Raw genomic sequence first — 21,320 nt, 5'->3', positions numbered from 1 at the left:
TAAAAGATAAAAAGGGCAAAGAAATAAAACAATAAATAAAAATTTATGCCAAAGGATTTCCCAACTTGGCAAAATAGATAAACCTATAGATTCAAGAATTTGCATAAACCAATAAAAAAGAGAAATTCACACCAACACACAGCATAATGTTTGAAAATGAAAGGTAGAAAAAGTCTTAAATAAGAAAAGTGTCATACTATCTACAAGCCAACACAAATTCAAGTAACAGTGGATTTCTCATCTGAAACTGGAGGTCATAAAGAAGTGGCACACATTTCATACTCTGGATGAATGAAGGGTAATAAATACACTGTTTAGATGGAAACAAACAAAAACAAAAAACACCAACAACTTAGTTTGTCATTAGCAGACATGCCCTAAAGAATGGCTAACTGAAGTTCTCAAAGCAAACATACAAAAGAAAACAAAAAAACTGGTAACAGGAGAAAACTCAGAACTTTAGAAAAGTTCAATGGAATGGGACACCAGGAGGAACAGATGATAAATAATCATTCTCTTAGAGAAATTCTTAAATTGTAAGTAAGTAAGTAAGTGTTAGTCGCTCAGTCGTGCCCGACTCTTTGTGATCCCATGGACTGCAGCCCACCAGGCTCCTCTGTCCATGAGATTTTCCAGGCAAGTATACTGGAGTGGGTTACCATTTCCTTCTCTAGGGGATCTTCCCAACCCAGGGATTGAACCCAGGTCTCCTGCACTGCAGGCGGAATTTTTACTGACTGAATTACAAGGGAAGCCCTCTTAAATTGTATTTGATAGCTAAAACAAACATTATAACAACACTTAATGGAGTATTTCAACATATGTTAGAGGAAATGATTACTTTTTTCACTTGCACTTTCAGAGGAAACGCTTAACTCAAATATATTTAAAAAGTGGAGAGGCTAAAGGAACATAATTAGAAGTAAAACTGCTATACTTAATTCTAGGTAGCAATATGTCAATATTATTAGATTATGATAAATTACACATTATTGTAACATTCAATCCAACCACTATGAAAAATATACAAGTAAATAAATATAGAATCTTCAAGTTCAAGTAACATATAGGAAGATTAAAAAAGAGAAACGTATCCAGGTATCCCAGAAGGACAAAAACAAGACCCAACTATATGTTGCCTAAAACAGACTCAATTCAACTTTAAGCACACATAAGTTCAAGGTGAATGGATGGAAAAAGAGATTCCAAACAAGGGAAAACCAAAAGACAGCAGGAGTGCTAACTTATATCAGATGAAATAGACTTTAAAAAAAGTTTAACAAGAGACAAAGAAGGTCATTATGTAATGATAAAGAGGTCAATTAATCAAGAGAATATAGCAACTGTATATAGACATAGATATGCATTTTATCCTGGAGAACCTAAATATTAAGCAAATACAGATCTGAAGGGGGAAATAGATGATACAGTAATGTTGGAGACTTTGATACCTCACTCTCAACACTGGATAGATCATCCAATAGAATATTAAAAAGAAAATATTGGATTTAAACTGTATCTTGGAATAAATGGACTTAGATATGTAGAATATTTCATCCAACAGCAGCAGAATACATTTTCTCAAGTGTACATGAAACATTTTCTACGATAGAAATAAAATGGTCTCTGTTTGCTAATGATATAATTTTATATAGAGAAAATCCTAAAAACTCCACACCAAAAAGTGCTTAGAAATAATTAATGAATTCAGTAAATTTGTAGAAAAGTAACAAATAATAATTGTTGCATTTCCATACAACAACAATCTGAAAAACAAAATAAAAAAAAAAAAAACAATTCCACTTACAATAGCATCAAAAATAAGAAAAAAAATACTAGTAATAAATTTAAGGAAATAAAAGATCTGTACAACTGAAAGCTATAAGACATTGATGAAAGATTTCGAAGAGGCACATTTAATGTAAAAAAATCCCATGTTGATGAAATTGATAAATTATTATTGTTAAAATATTCTTGCTACCTAAAGCCATCTGTAGATTCAACGCAATCTCTAATAGCATACCAATGGAATTTTGGTATTGTGAAATTTGGTATTCCATTGTGAAAATGGAATTTTTCACAGAACAGAAAAAAAAGTTGTAAAATTTGCATGGAATCACAAAAGATCCCAAATAGCTAACCAATCCAAAGGAGGGAAAAACAAAGCTGGAGGCATCAACCTTCCTCCTGACTTCAAATCATATTGCAAAGCTAAAGCAGTTGAACAGTATGGGACTGGCATAAAAACAGGCACATTGACAAATGGAATAGAATTTAGAGCCCCCAAATAAACTTGCATTTATAAGTCAATTAGTACTTGATAAGGCAGTTAAGAGTACTGAGTGGGGAAAGGATAGTCTCTCCAACAAATTGTGTTGGGAAAACTAGATATTCATATTCAAAAAATGAAACTGGGTATTTATCTTATACCACTCACAAAAATTAACTCAAAAGAGCTTAAAGACTCAAATGTAAGATCTGAAATCATTAAAATCCTAGAAGAAAACATATGGAAAAAGCTCTTTGACATTGATCTTGGTAATATTTTTGGAAATCACGCCAACAGAACAAGCAACAAAAGCAAAGCTAAACAAGTGGGAAAACAGCAAACTAAGAAGAATCCACACAGGAAAAAGATCAACATGATGAAAAGGCAGAAAACATCTATTAAATGGCAGAAAAAATTTGCAAAACATTAATCTGAAAATGGATTAATATATAAAATATATTAACAACTTGCACATAAATAGCAAAAAATCAATCTACTTTAAGAATTGACAAAGGACCTGAATAGACATATATTGAAAGAAGACAAACAGGTACATGAAACTGTTCTCAACGCTGTTAATCATCAGGGAAATGCAAATCAGAACCACAAGGACCTATCGTCTCATACCTGTTACAATGGCTACTATCGAAAAGACAAAAGATGTTCAAAAGGAATCACTTTTATCCATAGTGGCTGTACTAGTTTGCATTCCCACCAACAGTGTAAGAGGGATGCTATGGGGAGGGAGGAGGGAGGGGGGTTCAGGATGGGGAACACGTGTATACCTGTTGCGGATTCATTTTGATGTTTGGCAAAACCAGTACAATATTGTAAAGTTTAAAAATAAATTAAAAAAAAAAAGGAATCACTTATGCACTATTGAGAGGAACGTAAATTGGTACAGCCACTATGGAAAACAGTATGGAGGTTCCTCAAAAAAATTAAAAACAGAACTTGTACATGACCCTGCACTCCCACTTCTGCACATATATCTGAAGGAAATTACATTATTACCTCAAAGAGATATTTGCAGTCCCATGTTCACTGCAACTTTATTTACAATAGCCACGATATGGAAACAACTTAAGTATCCATTGAACACTGAATGGGTAAAGAAAACACGATATATATACTCAATGCTATATTATTCAGACATAAAAAAGAAGGAAATATTGCCATTTGCAACAACATGCATAGACCTTGAGGGTAGTATGCTACGGGAAATGTCAGAGAAAGACAAATACTATGTGACCATACTTATATGTGGAATTCTAAGAAGCTAAACACATAGAAACAGAGAGTAGGATGGTGGTTGCCAAGGGCTGGGGAGTAAGGGAAACCAGCTGATATTGGTCAAAAGGAGGAAACTTTCAGTTATAAGTTGAATCAGTTCTGATGATTTAATGTACAGCATAATGATTATAGTTAATAGTGCTGTACTATATACTTGAAAGTTGCAAAAATCTTTAATATTCTCACCATATAGATACAGAAAGGTAATCATGAGTTGATAGATATATTAGGTAAATTGTGTTTATCATTTTACAATATATATATGTATCAAATCATCTAGCAAGTGAGTACTCAGTTCTGCCTGACTCCTTGCAATCCATGGACCGTAGCCCACCACACTCCTCTGTCCATGGAATTTTCCAGGCAAGAAATACTGCAGTGAGTTATCATTTCCTTCTCCAGGGAAGTTTCCTGACCCAGGAATTGAACCTACACCTCTTGTATCTCCTGCATTGGCAGGTGAATTCTTTACTACTTGCGCCACCTAGGAAACCCGACTTAATGACTAAATGATGACAATCAAATAATCATATTTCATGCTTTAAATTGACACCATTTCATTTGTCAATTATATCACATAAAGTTGGAAAAGATTTATATGTTTTAAATTTCCTATTGTGGAGATTATTTTAGTTTTCATTTTACTGATATATAATTGAAGCTTTCTACAAATATAGGAATGACATCTTTAAATTTTGCAAAGACCTACTCTATTGACTATTACATACCCAATGTTTATAAAATACTATGTATGCTTGAGAAGTATATTTTCCATTGGTTAAAACTTTTAGATCAATAATCCTATTTCTGTTATTCATATATTTCTTCTTATTTTTGGTTGTTTAATATACAGAGTAGTAAGAGAGGTGTGTTCAATCATACACTCTAATAGTGAATTTTTCAAATTCTTTTTTTTTTTCAGATTTGTCATTTTTACCACTCTGTAACTAGAAGTTATACATACAAGCACACATAGAAGTTCAGAATTGTTATCTCTTCCCAATTAATTAAAGCTCCTTTCTCTTTCCTTCTCAATTTTTCCTTTTCCTTTTTTTAAAAAATAAGAAGAAACTAGGCAGCATCAATGTTCCCTAATATAAAGGTTTATTATAGAGCCACAAGAATCAAGTGTGTTACTGGCATGTAGACAGATACATAAACCAGAGGCACCTAATGACTTATTACAGAGTTGCTCTCTCAATCCAATGGAGAAAAGATAGCCTTTTAAACAAATGGTGCTGGAGTAGCTGGATATCCATAGGGGAAAAACTGAACCTGAACCTAAAATTTATGCCCTATACAAAAATTAAGTCAACATAGACCACAGGTTTAAATGTAAAACTATACAATTTAGGAAAAAGACATGAAAAAATGTTTGGCATCTAGGGTTAGGTGAAGAATCCTTAGACTTATAAAAAACATGATTCATAAAAGGAAAATTTGATAAATTGGACCTCAATAAAGTTAAAAACATTTTCTCTGCAAAAGACAATGTTAAGAGGATAAAAAGACCAATACACACTGAGAGATAATGTTTGTACAAAACATATCTGATCAATTGTACAAAGCAAGTATCTTTACATAACCAGAATATGTAAAGAACTCTCAAAACTGAATTTAAAAAAACAGTCTAATTAAAAACTGGGCAAAAGACATGATTAAACATGCTGCTGAGAAGGATATATAAATGACAATCACATGAAAATATGTTCAATATTGTTAACCATTATGGAAATACAAATTGAAACCACAATGCAATATGATTATAGTCTATCAAAATGGCTAAAATAAAATTTAAAAAAAAAGTTGTAACACCAAACACCAGCAAGTATGCAGTAAAACTGGATCACTCCTTCACTGCTGGTGGGAATGAAATAAATGGGTACAGTCACTCTAAAAATAGTTTTGTAGTTTGTTCTAAAAGTAATGATACACTTTCTGTCATCTATGAGATGGTTGGATGGCATCATCGACTCAGTGCACATGAGTTTGAGCAAACTCCAGGAGATAATAATGAAGGACAGGGAAGCCTGGCATACTGCAGTTCATAGGGTTGCAAAGAGTCAGACATGACTGAGTGACTGAACAAAAATAACACTTTCTATAATATCCTAGTAACTGCAATCTAGAACATTCATCTCAGGGAAATGAAACCTATGTTCATACAAACACCTGTATATAAGTGTCTGTAGTAATTTTATTTGTGTTAGCTAAAAACTGGAAACAATTTAGATATCCTTCAATGAGTAATGCATGAACAAACAATAGTACATAAAAAGTAGCAAGCCATTGAGATACACATTTGAATGTATTTCGACATAATTAAATTGAATGGAAAAGCAATCTCAAAAGTTTATACACTGCATGATGCTACTTGTACAACATTTTTGAAATAACAAAGTAATCGAACAGAGAACAGATTAGTGGGGTAAGGACTGTGCAGTGGGAGGAGATGTGTATGACTGCAATGGTTGAGTCTCAAGGTAACAAATCTTTATTGTGGTTATGGTTATATGCAACTACACAGATGGTATAATTGTATAGAAAAATGCACAAAAGAGTACTTGTATAACTAGTGAAGAATGAATAAGTTCTGTACATTGTATCAATGTCAATTTCCTGATTTTGATATTGTATTATATAAGACATTAACATAGGGGAGACTTCATTAAGGGTGTTTGGGAATTCCTTTGTTATTTCCTGTGGATTTATAATGCTTTCCCAAAACAGCTATATTTGAAAAAATCTGAAATAATTTTGCTGCTATGAACAACAATTTCAGTGATGTCAAAATTATTTTTAAATTTGTATGCATTAAAGAAAAGAAAGTGAAGTCTCTCAGTCATGTGCAACTCTTTGCGACCCCATGGACTGTGGCCGACCAGACTCCTCCAGCCATGAGATTTTCCAGGCAAGAGTACTGGAGTGGGTGGGTTGCCATTTCCTCCTCCAGGGGATCTTCCTAACTCAGGGATTGAACCCAGGTCTACCGCATGGCAGGCAGATGCTTTACAGTCTGAGCCACAAGGAGTAAGGAAAAGATATAACATATTCCTAAACATAAAAGTTGAGAACTAAAGGATGAGGTACTACTTGACAGTTACAGTAAATATGAATAGTAGAAGGGGAAAAATAAATAATTGGTACAGGAATGAAATTTCAAATATTTAACAATTTTAATTGTTGTGACACTAAGCACTTAGAATTGAATGGGACAAATTTGAACAGATGCCAGCCAGGAACAACCCAGAATTTTGTATCTGTGCACAACAATGGAATATCCATTGATTTACCCAATGATTTATTTTAATTTTATTATTTCCTCCAAAAAGATTCATATTCCTAAAATATTGTTTTTTCTTAGCAGCCTTGAGCTGAAATCAAGGAAACGGTGCTATATTATTGGATAAAGCATATCTCAAAGTGTTGCTATAGAAAATAATGACTAGCAATATAAACAATTAACAGTTGGTAGAATAAGAATTAATTGCTTCTATTAAGAAATTTTAAATTTCTTCTTTTTTTTAAACAAAGACACCCCAAAATATCAGTATAGACAGAAAATACTCAAATTAGTTTGTTCATAATACTTAAACATTAGGAGTTCAATATTTACACATAAATGTATCTTTTTAATTTTAAAGTTTTAGTACTTGAATAGTAAATAGCTTTAGAGACTATTTTTTATTAAGTCTTCCTAGTGAAAAAATTTCAAGATACTTTACAAATATAATCCTGGCAGTTTTATCAGATTAGAAAACCAAATATTTAAGGGATATATTAATTTGGTTATATTTAATCTAGGATCTCTAATCATCAAAAAAAAAATTCAGTGACAAAGTTCAAAGTCCCTATTTAAGGAAAATGAGTTATGTTGTCAAGAGACAGAATTTGAACTATGAAAATAAAAATGTCCACATCTGTCTGTCATTTCTATAAAATTCACTTAAGAAATGGCCTGAAATTAGTGTTTTCAATTATTTTAGAAAGGCAACCTCCTTCTCTTGAAAAAATCCATCCATTTAATAACTATTATGAAACAAAGCTTATGCTATCTTTGCTTATGAGTATTTTGGACATACATATTTTGGACTTTTTTTTCTAAGCTAGAGTAAGTAATAGTTCAGGCTTTAGTTAAAATAAGCTGAAAAGCAGTTTTCATGTACGTAAAAGGTTAAGATTATGTAAGCATTTCCCCCCCTATGGTAACATGAGACAAATACATTCATAGATACAAAATACACACATGAAGGCATCCCATTCACATAGCTTTAATTCTCTTTGTGAAATTTACAGCCACTTTAACAGAATGGAGATGGTGGTGAGGGCAATGGCCTGTCTACTAAAACCAGGCTGAAATTAGCTAGCTGGATAATTTTAGCCTAGATGGGTGTGTTCTTTTCTACCTCTTCAGAGCACGCTAGAGTAAGTAAAGGTTCTCAAGGTAGGCCAACTATTCTGAATTTCTTTGCCCTTGTTTTTCATGAGGCTGATTTGTTGGCTCAGAGCATACTTGAAAGAAAGTGAAGAAGCAATTTAGAGCCTATGACACAACAAACTCTGTGCTTCCTGTATGTGACACTAAATTTGAGTGATATAGATATCCTTTCCATTTTACAGGTCAGAAAACCTAGGCTCCTAGAGATTAAGTAGCTACCTAAAAGCCCACAGACTGAGATTTAGAATAGAGCTTTCCTTGAAAAATTCTACATAATGTCCTTTCCTGAATACAATACCATAGTCCTACTGAGTTTAGTCATTTCTCAACCTTAAGGAGAGTCACACTGGGATTGAATTACTTTTGATATTAACCCTAATACAGTGATTCACGTGGACTGTATCGTCACTGGGACGTTTATGACTGGAAACATTTCAAACACCACAGTGCTAATTCTGAGGGCTGCGGACAATACGATAATGCTTTGTATGTAGTTCAGGCAATCTTACATCTGAATTCTTTAACAGTTAATTGCTATCTGCATTTTGTTAAAGACTATATTGGCGTGCTAAACAGTACTCCCCCAAATACTAATATTAGAATCCAGTGGTAGGTGGTGAGTTTTTTCTGCCATGTAGACTTGTTGCTAAAATTCCAAAAATGCACAGAGCCATGACAAATACAAAGAACACAATTACTTCAGTATTTGCAACCGTACTGTGAGAGAAGGAAGTATGTTCTTATGTTTAGTAGTTATGTTATTCTTCAAACAAAAAGCAAAATGATTACTTTAGTTTCAATAGAATAAGTGGTTGTTCAGTAAGTATTTGTATTGAGTCATCCATGATGGCTTTTCTCCCCTTAATACTAATAAGAAAACATTTGTTAGTGCTTCTCTAATTCAAGGATAATTTAAATCAGGGTCCCATCTCTGTTTAACTCAGCTTCCTCTTCGTAGTTGACTGAAGAATTACTTTCAGGCATCTATATAAACAGAACTGAAGGAGCATATATTTACAGATGCAATCCATATCTACATACACATCCATCATATGTACATTTATAAAATATGCACACATATACAACATGGGATTCAATCTTGTGAGATTAAATATAAATTATAATGATAATAAAGAATTTATGGTATGCAACCCAGTAAGGTCTAAATTGTATAATCTAAAAATTATTGCAATAAAATTTCTGCTACTAGGTAGGATGAAGTTAGCAGGTTATAACCCAAGAGAACACACAGAAAATCTAGATTAAATGTAAAAATAAGCAGTACAAGGGAATCAGAAAACTGCTGAAATAAAAGATCTAAAATGGTCTAAGAATCTGAAGAAGAACGAACCCTGGAGAGGGAAGGAAAGATGTGTAGTTCATTTTTGTTGATTGGGCTGTGAGAAGAATCCAGCCTTCACCTGGGAAGAAGGTCATCATGGCAGGTGACAGAAATGGGCAGGCTGCTGCAGAATCTTGAGGGACTGACAGGCTCCAACAATGCCAGTCACCCCATGATGGTATCTGTCAAGTTCAGAAGAGGAGATACCCCTCATCCAAGGTAAGGAGCAGTGGCTGTGCTTTGCTGCAGTAGACGTGAAGAGATACCCCATGTCCAAGGTAAGAGAAACCCAAAAGATGGTAGGTGTTGTGAGAGGGCATCAGAGGGCAGACATACTGAAACCATAATCACAGAAAACTAGTCAATATGATCACATGGAACACAGCCTTGTCTAACTCAATGAAACTAAGCCATGCCCTGTGGGGCCACCCAAGACGGGCAGGTCACGGTGGAGAGGTCTGACAGAATGTGGTCCACTGGAGAAGGGAATGGCAAACCACTTCAGTATTTTTGCCTTGAGAACCCCATGAACAGTATGAAAAGGTAAAATGATAGGATACTGAAAGAGGAACTCCCCGGGTCGGTAGGTGCCCAATATGCTACTGGAGATCAGTGGAGAAATAACTCCAGAAAGAATGAAGGGATGGAGCCAAAGCAAAAAGAATACCCAGCTGTGGATGTGACTGGTGATAGATGCAAGGTCCGATGCTGTAAAGAGCAATATTGCATAGGAATGTGGACTATTAGGTCCATGAATCAAGGCAAATTGGAGTGGTCAAACAGGAGATGGCAAGAGTGAACGTTGACATTCTAGGAATCAGCGAACTAAAATGGACTGCTGCTAAGTCGCTTCAGTCAGTCCCGACTCTGTGCGACCCCATAGGCGGCAGCCCGCCAGGCTCCCCCGTCCCTGGGATTCTCCAGGCAAGAACACTGGAGTGGGTTGCCATTTCCTTCTCCAATATAGGAAAGTGAAAAGTGAAAGTGAAGTTGCTCAGTTGTGCCTGACCCTCAGCGACCCCATGGACTGCAGCCTACCAAGCTCCTCCGCCCATGGGATTTTCCAGGCAAGAGAACTGGACTGGGGTGCCATTGCCTTCTCCAAAAATGGATTGGAATGGGTGAATTTAACTCAGATGACCATTATATCTACTACTGTGGGCAGGAATCCCTTAGAAGAAATGGATTGGCCATCATGGTCAACAAAAGAGTCTGAAATGCAGTACTTGGATGCAATCTCAAAAATGACAGAATGATCTCTGTTCATTTCCAAGGCAAACCATTCAATACCACAGTAATCCAAGTCTATGCCCCAACCAGTAACGTTGAAGAAGCTGAAGTTGAACGGTTCTATGAAGACCTACAAGACCTTTTAGAACTAACACCCAAAAAAGATGTCCTTTTCATTATAGGGGACTGGAATGCAAAAGTAAGAAGTAAAGAAACACCTGGGGTAACAGGCAAATTTGACCTTGGAGTACGGAATGAAGCAGGGCAAAGACTGATAGAGTTTTGCCAAGAGAACACAATGGTCATAGCAAACACCCACTTTCAACAACACAAGAGAAGACTACACATGGACATCACCAGATGGTCAACACTGTAATCAGATTGATTATATTCTTTGCAGCCAAAGATGGAGAAGCTCTATACAGTCAGCAAAAACAAGACCGGGAGCTGACTGTGGCTAAGATCATGAACTCGTTATTGCCAAATTCAGACCTAAATTGAAGAAAGTAGGGAAAATTACTAGACCATTCAGGTATGACCTAAATCAAATTCCTTATGATTATACAGTGGAAGTGAGAAATAGATTTAAGGGACTAGATCTGAGAGTGACTGATGAACTATGGACTGAGGTTCATGACATTGTACAGGAGACAGGGATCAAGACCATCCCCATGGAAAAGAAATGCAAAAACGCAAAATGGCTGTCTGGGAAGGCCTTACAAATAGCTGTGAAAAGAAGAGAAGTGAAAAGCAAAGGAGAAAAGGAAAGATATAAGCATCTGAATGCAGAGTTCCAAAAATAGCAAGGAGAGATAAGAAAGCCTTCCTCAGCAATCAATGCAAAGACATAGAGGAAAACAATAGAATGGGAAAGACTAGAGATCTCTTCAAGAAAATTAGAGATATCAAGGGAACATTTCATGCAAAAATGGGCACAATAAAGGACAGAAATGGTAGGGACCTAACAGAAGCAGAAGATATTAAGAGGAGGTGGCAAGAATACACAGAAGAACTGTACAAAAAAGATCTTCACGACCCAGATAATCACGATGGTGTGATCACTCACCTAGAGCCAGACATCCTGGAATGTGAAGTCAAGTGGGCCTTAGAAAGCATCACTACGAACAAACTAGTGGAGGTGATGGAATTGCAGTTGAGCTATTTCAAATCCTGAAAGATGATGCTCTGAAAGTGCTACACTCAATATGCCAGCAAATTTGGAAAACTCAGCAGTGGCCACAGGACTGGAAAAGGTCAGTTTTCATTCCAATCCCAAAGAAAGGCAATGCCAAAGAATGCTCAAACTACTACACAATTGCACTCATCTTACATGCTAGCAAAGTAATGCTCAAAATTATTCAAGCCAGGCTTCAGCAATACGTGAACCGTGAACTTCCAGATGTTCAAGCTGGTTTTAGAAAAGGCAGAGGAACCAGAGATCAAATTGCCAACATCTGCTGGATCATCGAAAAAGCAAGAGATTCCAGAGAAACATCTATTTCTGGTTTATTGACTGTGCCAAAGCCTTTGACTGTGTGGATCACAATAAACTGTGGAACATTCTGAAAGAGATGGGAATACCAGACCACCTGATCTGCCTCTTGAGAAACCTGTATGCAGGTCAGGAAGCAACAGTTAGAACTGGACATGAAACAACAGACTGGTTCCAAATAGGAAAAGGAGTACGTCAAGGATATATATTGTCACCTTGCTTATTTAACTTATGTGCAGAGTACATCATGAGAAATGCTGGACTGAAAGAAGCATAAGCTGGAATCAAGATTGCCAGGAGAAATATCAATAACCTCAGATATACAGATGATACCACTCTTATGGCAGAAAGTGAAGAGGAACTAAAAAGACTCTTGACGAAAATGAAAGAGGAGAGTGAAAAAGTTGGCTTCAAACTCAACATTCAGAAAACGAAGATCATGGCATCTGGTCCCATCACTTCATGGGAAACAGTAGAAACAGTGGCTGACTTTATTTTTTTGGCTTCCAAAATCACTGCAGATGGTGACTGCAGCCATGAAATTCAAAGACACTTACTCCTTGGAAGGAAAGTTATGACCAACCTAGATAGCATATTCAAAAGCAGAGACATTACTTTACCCACAAAGGTCCGTCTAGTCAAGGCTATGGTTTTTCTAGTGGTCATGTATGGATGTGAGAACTGGACTGTGAAGAAAGCTGAGCACCGAAGAATTGATGCTTTTGAAATGTGGTATTGGAGAAGACTCTTGAGAGTCCCTTGGACTGCAAGGAGATCCAACCAGTCCATTCTAAGGGATATCAGTCCTAGGTGTTCTTTGGGAGGACTGATGCTAAAGCTGAAACTCCAGTACTCTGGCCACCTCATGCGAAGAGTTGACTCATTGGAAAAGACTCTGATGCTGGGAGGGATTGGGGGCAGGAGGAGAAGGGGACGACAGAGGATGAGATGGCTGGATGCCATCACTGACTCGATGGACGTGAGTCTGAGTGAACTCAGGGAGTTGGTGATGGACAGGGAGGCCTGGCGTGCTGCGATTCATGGGATTGCAAAGAGTCGGACACGACTGAGCGAATTAACTGAACTGAACTGAAGTGGAAGTTTAAAATAAGCTGCTGCTGCTGCTGCTGCTAAGTTGCTTCAGTTGTGTCCGACTCTGTGTGACCCCATAGACGGCAGCCCACCAGGCTCCCCCGTCCCTGGGATTCTCCAGGCAAGAACACTGGAGTGGGTTGCCATTTCCTTCTCCATTGCATGAAAGTGAAAAGTGAAAGTGAAGTCGCTCAGTCGTGTCCCACTCTTAATGACCCCATGGACTACAGCCTACCAGGCTCCTCCATCCATGGGATTTTCCAGGCAAGAGTACTGGAGTGGGGTGTCATTGCTTTCTCCGTTAAAATAAGCTAAAACCCCTGAAAGGCACCACAGATTTTTTTGTGGTTTTGCAGTGTCAAGTAGAAAAAAAAATTAACTGTTGGTGTTCAAGAGCTATTCAGGGGCACGCTCCACATGGACCCACTAGACCACGTTTGATCCTCTGGACCAAGTCCAGCCTGCTCCTATATTTTTTATGGTCCAAGGGGTAAGTAAACTGTTTATACACTTCTAAATAATTGAGAAAAAAACAAAAGAAGAATAATATTTTAATTGGTAAAAATATATAAATCTCAAGTTTCTGTGTACCTGAGCTACGTTTATTGAAATAAATCCATGCTCTTTATTTATATATAGATTTTGGCCGCTTTTCTAAACAATGAGTAGCTGCAAAGAGACTGGGTAACCAAAGCCTAAAGTATTTATTACCTAACCCTCTATAGAAAATATTTGCTGACCTACAATTCTGGGTGGGCAAACACTGTGAGAAAAAAGCAAACTAGATGTAGACTGGGTCTCACCAAAGCTCAGTCCAACCTCATGTTGACCCAGTTCTGATCAGATTAAGGTAATTAGCCTCCATTCTATCTCCCTAGTAGAAGAAGGATAAATCTTTGCCAGTGAAACATATTATCATCTTAAGCCTCTACATTTTTTAAACATATATTACACATATTTCAGCAATTCAGAAAATTACTACCATTTTTTATCTGAATTGACTTGTGAAACATATAAAGAACCTTGTCTTAACTAGTAGACTCAACACCAATGCCTTAGCACTCAATATTTTAAACAATTTTAACCTAAATAATTTAAATAAAAGAAAAAGAAGTAAAACAGAAGCAATATTATGACAAAAAGGTATTTTTCTTGTTAATAAAACCTAAGCTATGTGTCTGGAACAACAGCATTTTACCTAGATATTAGTTTCTATTGTAAAATACTCCAATAATATATGAAATAAAGTCTGTGGACTACTTATTTTGAACAAAATGAAAAACAGTAATTAACCAGTTATAAAATCATTATGAGCTATAAGACTCTATTCTAGGACTCATTTCTTAATGGCCAATGGATTCAGAGATACTGGTATATTTTAGGCATATACCATCCTGAAAAGACAGACGAGTATAGATATAGGAGAAACTGATAACATTGAAATGTTATAGTTATTCAAAATGTTAAACTCACATCTCTCCCGGGATTTCAAGATTTGACTTTAATCGCCTTTTATAATGAAAAAGAACAACTCAGAGAATAACAAGAGAGCTGAGAAGTTCAACATGTTAAAGAACTGCAAAATCACTGAATTCATCTGTGGCATAAGTAAATTGTAACTCCTAGATATAGCAGATCAGGTCATTTTAATTTATAACCAATGATACTTTGCAACACATGTCTTATGGGTATCAATGAAATGTACCCTAATTGTGCTCAAAATCTCATGTCACAATATAATTGTAAAAAATTCACATACATACAGCTATACTTGTATACAGAAGGCATACAGATATAGCTATGAATATAAAATTAAAGTGATAAAAATTAGAGACTAATGCATTCAAATACGTATGTGTAAATTGTATACTGATTTTCTAATTTAACCCAGTTGTATAACCAACTTATGAATATTTACCATATAACTTAAGAATGAACAATAGCATCTTGATATTATCTGAGACAGAATTATGTCAAAATTAAAGGACTTTTAGAATTACAGACCGTAAAAAGTTGACTTTCTAAAAGCTTTTTAAAAAGTGTAAATATTCTTCATCACTTTCCTCACTTTTAAGAGCTCTTCAATGATGAGCTGTCTCTGATCAAGGCTCTAATAATTTGATCAGATAAAAACTATGAATGTGTTCAAATAATGAATCTTCAGGAGTATATGATATTTATCATTTTAGACAAATTGTAAGTACTCTTTCAACATTAAACTCAATAGTACAAAACTTATAAGTATCATCAGTAACAGATTTCATCTATATAATTTACTATACGAGAATAAGGTTTTCATTCATTTAATCATCAGGATTATTGTTAAAAACCCTTCACATAGATAAAAACAGTTGATTTTCAAGCAAGTTATGCCATTACATTGGGAAATGTAAAAAACTAAAGATAACCCAGCACATTCATGCAATTAATTGTATTTAAATGCTTGGTTGAAAGAAGGAATATTTACATATATCTTTAAATCATGGATTCATTCCTTAGTAACTATTAGAATGTTATGCCTCACAACACAAAAATAAAGTATTACTTATAGTTTCATAGTACTTTTCTCTATACACCATATTCAATTCCAATGAAAAGATCAGAGTACTCAGAGAGACATATTGCAAACAAAAACTCCCTAGTAGGTGGTGGAAAGTAAGGCCAGGAGTCAAACAGAACCCACAGAGATGACAGAGCTCTGATATCCAGCACAGTCACCTTACAGAGAAAAAGGAAAACCACATGGCACTGCTGAAATGCCGAGTTAATTCTCCCTCCTATCTGAGCACTAAATATTACAGCTTTAAAATTGTCTCAATCAGAATACAGTTTCTTTAGACAAGACTCTCTTTTAAGAAATAGACACATTATTGAAGTGCAACGGCAAAACACCATAAAAACTTAAATAACTTACCATTTTCTTTGCACTCTTCTGGAGGTTTAGCCTTTTTCGCAAGTCGTGGATCCAGCCATGATGTTGTCTTTGTGTTATGGCTGAAAAGAAAAGAGATCACTCTGAACAGACACATACTGAAAGGAATCACGTTTATTCCTTAAGAGGAAAAAAAAAAAAACAGGGTTAGACCAACAAAATTGCAATCGATACACTTAATTTGCTTACTGGTTCTAAGTAGCCCTGAAGGAGGTGTAAGAGTAATTGTGCAAGGCAGCTGTAAATTTGGCAACCTCAGCTCCCTGTCCTCAAAGCAGCTATTTTTATTAAAATCAACTAGAATGTTGCCAAGTTAACCTCATTGAAAATGCAGAACTCATCCAGAGCAAAAGGAATTTATTACAAATACAGGATTCTCCAGTTGGAAGAGCACAGGCTGAAGGCTCTGATACTATTTCCTGAGTTTTGCAAAAGAATTATTTTCATCTTAAATCTGTCCTTTTCATAAACAGTTGTTTTGTTACTCTTTTAACTACAGAGTTGGCAGAGGGAGTACAAAAGTGATACAAATTATAGCATGTTCTTGGGATTCCTACATTTTCTCAAAAAGTGATTAATAGCAATTTCATTAACCCACATTTAGCTATCTTCCATCTAAATACTTTCAATCCAGCCAGGGGGTAAAAATGCTTGTATTCTAGCATTTCTGAATGGAATTTCTGGGAATTAATAATTTTTAATGATAATTTTGTTTTTAAAAAAATGATCTCTGGGAAGTCTTGCAAAAATCTAAAAAACAAAGGAGAGATGTTTTTAGAACAGTGTCTTTAAAAGAGGTTCTGGAATGACCTGCACTGGAATCATCTGGTGGATTTAATGCATCTTCTGGATCCTCATAGAACTACCAAATCAGAATCTTTGAGGTGAAGCTGTGAAATCTCCATCTTTGGCTAGCACTCCAGGTGATTCTTATACAGTCTGTGTTTGAAAACTACATTATGAATGAACTACATTATGGTTATGAATAGCTCATAAGCATACAGTGGAGCTAAACTATTTGCTGTGAATAGCTGTCTCAAGTTATCTTATCTGTCAATGGACAAAATATCAAGGAAGTGACATCTGTGAGGACTAAAAAGAATGATCAAAGTCACAGATGTAGAAAAGTGAGGTTTGTATAGAAAAAAGTTAGAATGTAATATGAAAGGGAAAAGTGGAAAATAGGTTAGAAATATAAATTAAACCCATATAACAAGATCTTCGAACACAGATGTAAGGAAGTCAAAATTACAATTATGATGTCAATTCACACGTATTGTCTGTTTCTTCAATGAGATTTAAATATATTTTATCATATTACAGTGTTAGCTAAATAATCTGATGAATCAATCTGCACTTAAAGCACAGTTCAGAAAAGTTTCCCAGGTAGCATATTTAATAGCAAACTTCTAGAGATTAAATGCCTACTTAATGAAGGGAATTTCAAGGCAGGAAGGAGGAGAGAATGGGTTAAGGAGGGCAATGAGCAAATGATTCCAGAGTGTTAAAGCACTGTTCAAACAGTGTTTTCTGGATGATCATATGTTTGCCCAAGTGCAGAGCCATCTCCGGTCTGAGAACCTAGACATTAATATCCTTGGGTCATGAACTTTCTGCTCTTAAAAAAGATTCCCTTTTATTTCTGACTTACATGTGGGGTAAAGAGAAAACACTTTCCAATCATTTTCTTCATACTTAGGAACTCCTCAATAATTGATCTTTCTGAGCAGGACTCTAATAAATCTGATGAGATAAAGTCTACGAATTTGGTGAAATTATAAACTGGTGGGAGGGTATGCTAGCTTTTATTTTCTCCACATGTGACTTCTGTAAAGTAGTATCTCATTCTGGTCCTGATCTGTAGTCATATCAATATCATCTAGTCTTTTCCTCTCAGTTAAAGACTTGATGTCTATGGACAGAATGGGGGTTATGACTATCCTAATGTGAGGAGAGTGGCACTGGGTTCAGTGCTCATTGATCCCATTTGAAAAATAAAGTCACTGTAAAGATGCACTTTATAGATATGCCTCAGTTCAAAGTATATATATATATATATATATGTGTGTGTGTGTGTGTGTGTGTGTGTGTGTGTGTGTTGTTCAGTTCAGTTGCTCAGTTGTGCCTGACTCTTTGCGACCCCATGAACCGCAGCACACCAGGCCTCCCTGTCCATCACCAACTCCCAGAGTCCACCCAAACCCATGTCCATTGAGTCGGTCATGCCATCCAACCATCTCATCCTCTGTTGTCCCCTTCTACTCCTGCCCTCAATCTTTCCCAGCATCAGGGTATTTTCCAATGAGTTAGCTCTTTGCATCAGGTGGCCAAAGTATTGGAGTTTCAGCTTCTACATCAGTCCTTCCAATGAACACCCAGGACTGATCTCCTTTAGGATGGATTGGTTGGATCTCCCTGCAGTCCAAGGGATTCTCAAGAGTCTTCTCCAATACCACAGTTTAAAAGCATCAATTCTTTGGCACTCAGCTTTTTTTTATAGTCCAACTCTCACATCCATACATGACCACTGGAAAAACCATAGCCTTGACTAGATGGACCTTTGTTGGTAAAGTAATGTCTCTGCTTTTGAATATGCTATCTAAGTTGGTCATAACTTTCCTTCCAAGGAGTAAGCATCTTTTAAATTCATGGCTGCAGTCACTATCTGCAGTGATTTTGGAGCCCAGAAAAATAAAGTCAGCCATTGTTTCCACTGTTTCCCCATCTATTTGCCATGAAGGGATGGGACCAGATGCCATGATCTTCGTTTTTTGAAAGTTGAGTTTTAAGCCAACTTTTTCACTCTCCTCTTTCACTTTTGTCAAGAGGCTTTTTAGTTCCTCTTCACTTTCTGCCATAAGGGTGGTGTCATCTGCATATCTCAGGTTATTGCTATTTCTCCTAGCAATCTTGATTCCAGCTTGTGCTTCTTCCAGCCCAGCGTTTCTCATGATGTACTCTGCACATAAGTTAAATAAGCAAGGTGACAATATATATCCTTGATGTACTCCTTTTCCTATTTGGAACCAGTCCATTGTTCCATGTCCAGTTCTAACTGTTGTTTCCTGACCTGCATACAGATTTCTCAAGAGGCAGGTCAGGTGGTCTGGTATTTCCATCTCTTAAAGAATTTTCCACAGTTTATTGTGATCCACACAATCAAAGGCTTTGGCATAGTCAATAAAGCAGAAATAGATGTTTTTCTGGAACTCTCTTGCTTTTTTGATTATCCAGCAGATGTTGGCAATTTCTCTGGTTCCTCTGCCTTTTCTAAAACCAGCTTGAACATATGGAAGTTCATGGTTCTTGTACTGCTGAAGCCTGGCTTGGAGAATTTTGAGCATTACTTTACTAGTGTGTGAGATGAGTGCAATTGTGCGGTAGTTTGAGCATTCTTTGGCATTGCCTTTCTTTGGGATTGGAATGAAAACTGACCTTTTTCAGTCCTGTGGCCACTGCTGAGTTTTCCAAATTTGTTGGCATATTGAGTGCAGCACTTTCAGAGCATCATCTTTCAGGATTTGAAATAGCTCCACTGGAATTCCATCACCTCCACTAGCTTTGTTCATAGTGATGCTTCCTAAAGCCCACTTGACTTCACATTCCAGGATGCCTGGCTCTAGGTGAGTGATCATACCGTCGTGATTATCTGGGTCGTGAAGATCTTTTTTGTACAGTTCTTCTGTGTATTCTTGCCACCTCCTCTTAATATCTTCTGCTTCTGTTAGGTCCCTACCATTTCTGTCCTTTATTGTGCCCATCTTTGCATGAAATATTCCCTTGGTAGATATGTGTTGATGTCTGTTTTTATGTGCTACCAAAAAACTTGGGAGGTAAGCAAGGAAAATAAACTTCCCTTCTATTTACCCACACCTGCTTCTTCCAAATTCTTCCCCTATTTTGGAGCAAAGTCATTTCTAGGTCTCTAAGATGTATTCACAAGAGGACACACATCTTTAAATAAGTATGAAGGCGACATTACTAAGCCACTGCAGGCAGTCAAATTACTATTTCTATACTGCTCCAACATGGGTCTCTAATGCTGTCTAATTTAGTAGAGACTCATGAATTTCCTATTTTTCCTGAGTTTATATAAAGCATTTCATTACAGGATGATTTTTTCAGGTTGAACTAGCATTAACCGTGTGTCACTTTAATACATTTTGACAGATTGAGTCTCTTATAGTTAACAGCATTCTTAGCTGATCCTCTGAACTGATTCTGAAAGAAAGTGGGTTGTAGTTACCTCCAGTAATTGTCACAAACATCTCATGAATATACAGCATGGTATTTTCCATCAGTGGCTCTCACAAGCCTTGTAGTTTTCATGCTTCTTTAAGATGCCTTACAAAGGGGATATTTTTAATGCATTTGGGAGACAACAGACTAGGTGGCTTTTCCACTTTCTTAAATTATTTAATTTTTAAACCTCAACAATTCCACTTGAAAATAAGATTTGACATTGGGCAGGAGATTGTGTAAAAGGGGACCACTGAGGGATTTTTCACAATCTGCACACCATCCTTCCTCAAGAGTTAAGAATGTGATTTCCTGTCACTTTCATTACTGAAGATGCAGAGGCAGATGAAGATGCAGATGCAGATGCAGAACACCAAATTTCTGCTTTTCCCCAAATTGTGAGGAGCATGAATAACAAGAAGGTAAGATGCTAATTCTATATAACCCTATATTTCAATACTAGTTTCTTCGACAGAGACACATACACATATATAGGCTGCCTTTGCAAAGAAACTTTTTCTAGTTGAGGACTGAAATACATATTTTCCAGGAACTTTGAATCACAGTAATATACTACTCTGTATATTTCTATGGAGAAGGCAATGGCACCCCACTCCAGTGCTCTTGCCTGGAAAATCCCATGGACAGAGGAGCCTGGTAGGCTGCAGTCCATGGGGTCGCGAAGAGTTGGACATGACTGAGCGACTTCACTTTCACTTTTCACTTTCCTGCATGTATTTCTATGTCTAAAGTTAATGTGATGATTATGAAGAGTAAGAGATCAAGTGGAGTCAGTAGCTATTCAAGTTCTATCACTGTCATATATTAAAACCTTAAGGAAAACCTTAAAAAATGGTATATCCAAAAGTCTTTGATGTTAAACCATCAGGAGGACTGGGGTAAACCAGAAGTGAAATTTCATTCAGCCCTGCAATTCTAGTTTAAATTCACATCAGAATGGCCTTGAAGACATGTGATAGGCTGACTTGTAAT

General features: G+C 36.3%; 1 protein-coding gene across 12 annotated transcripts in view; it reads right to left on the bottom strand.

Annotated features, from left to right (window-relative positions):
• MAGI2 (membrane associated guanylate kinase, WW and PDZ domain containing 2) overlaps positions 1 to 21,320 on the bottom strand; it is a 1,460,538-nt gene that overhangs the window by 487,088 nt on the left and 952,130 nt on the right. For all 12 annotated transcript variants that reach the window (XM_070787194.1, XM_070787197.1, XM_070787196.1 and 9 more), the window contains one exon: positions 16,071 to 16,150. In XM_070787194.1, the coding sequence (XP_070643295.1) occupies positions 16,071 to 16,150 (80 nt within the window). The remainder of the gene's footprint in view (positions 1 to 16,070; positions 16,151 to 21,320) is intronic.

Source organism: Bos indicus, chromosome 4 (genome assembly GCF_029378745.1).
Source record: "Bos indicus isolate NIAB-ARS_2022 breed Sahiwal x Tharparkar chromosome 4, NIAB-ARS_B.indTharparkar_mat_pri_1.0, whole genome shotgun sequence".
Lineage (NCBI taxonomy): Eukaryota > Metazoa > Chordata > Mammalia > Artiodactyla > Bovidae > Bos > Bos indicus.
Note: the sequence above shows the minus strand (reverse complement) of the source record. Positions and strands in the feature narration are given on the sequence as shown.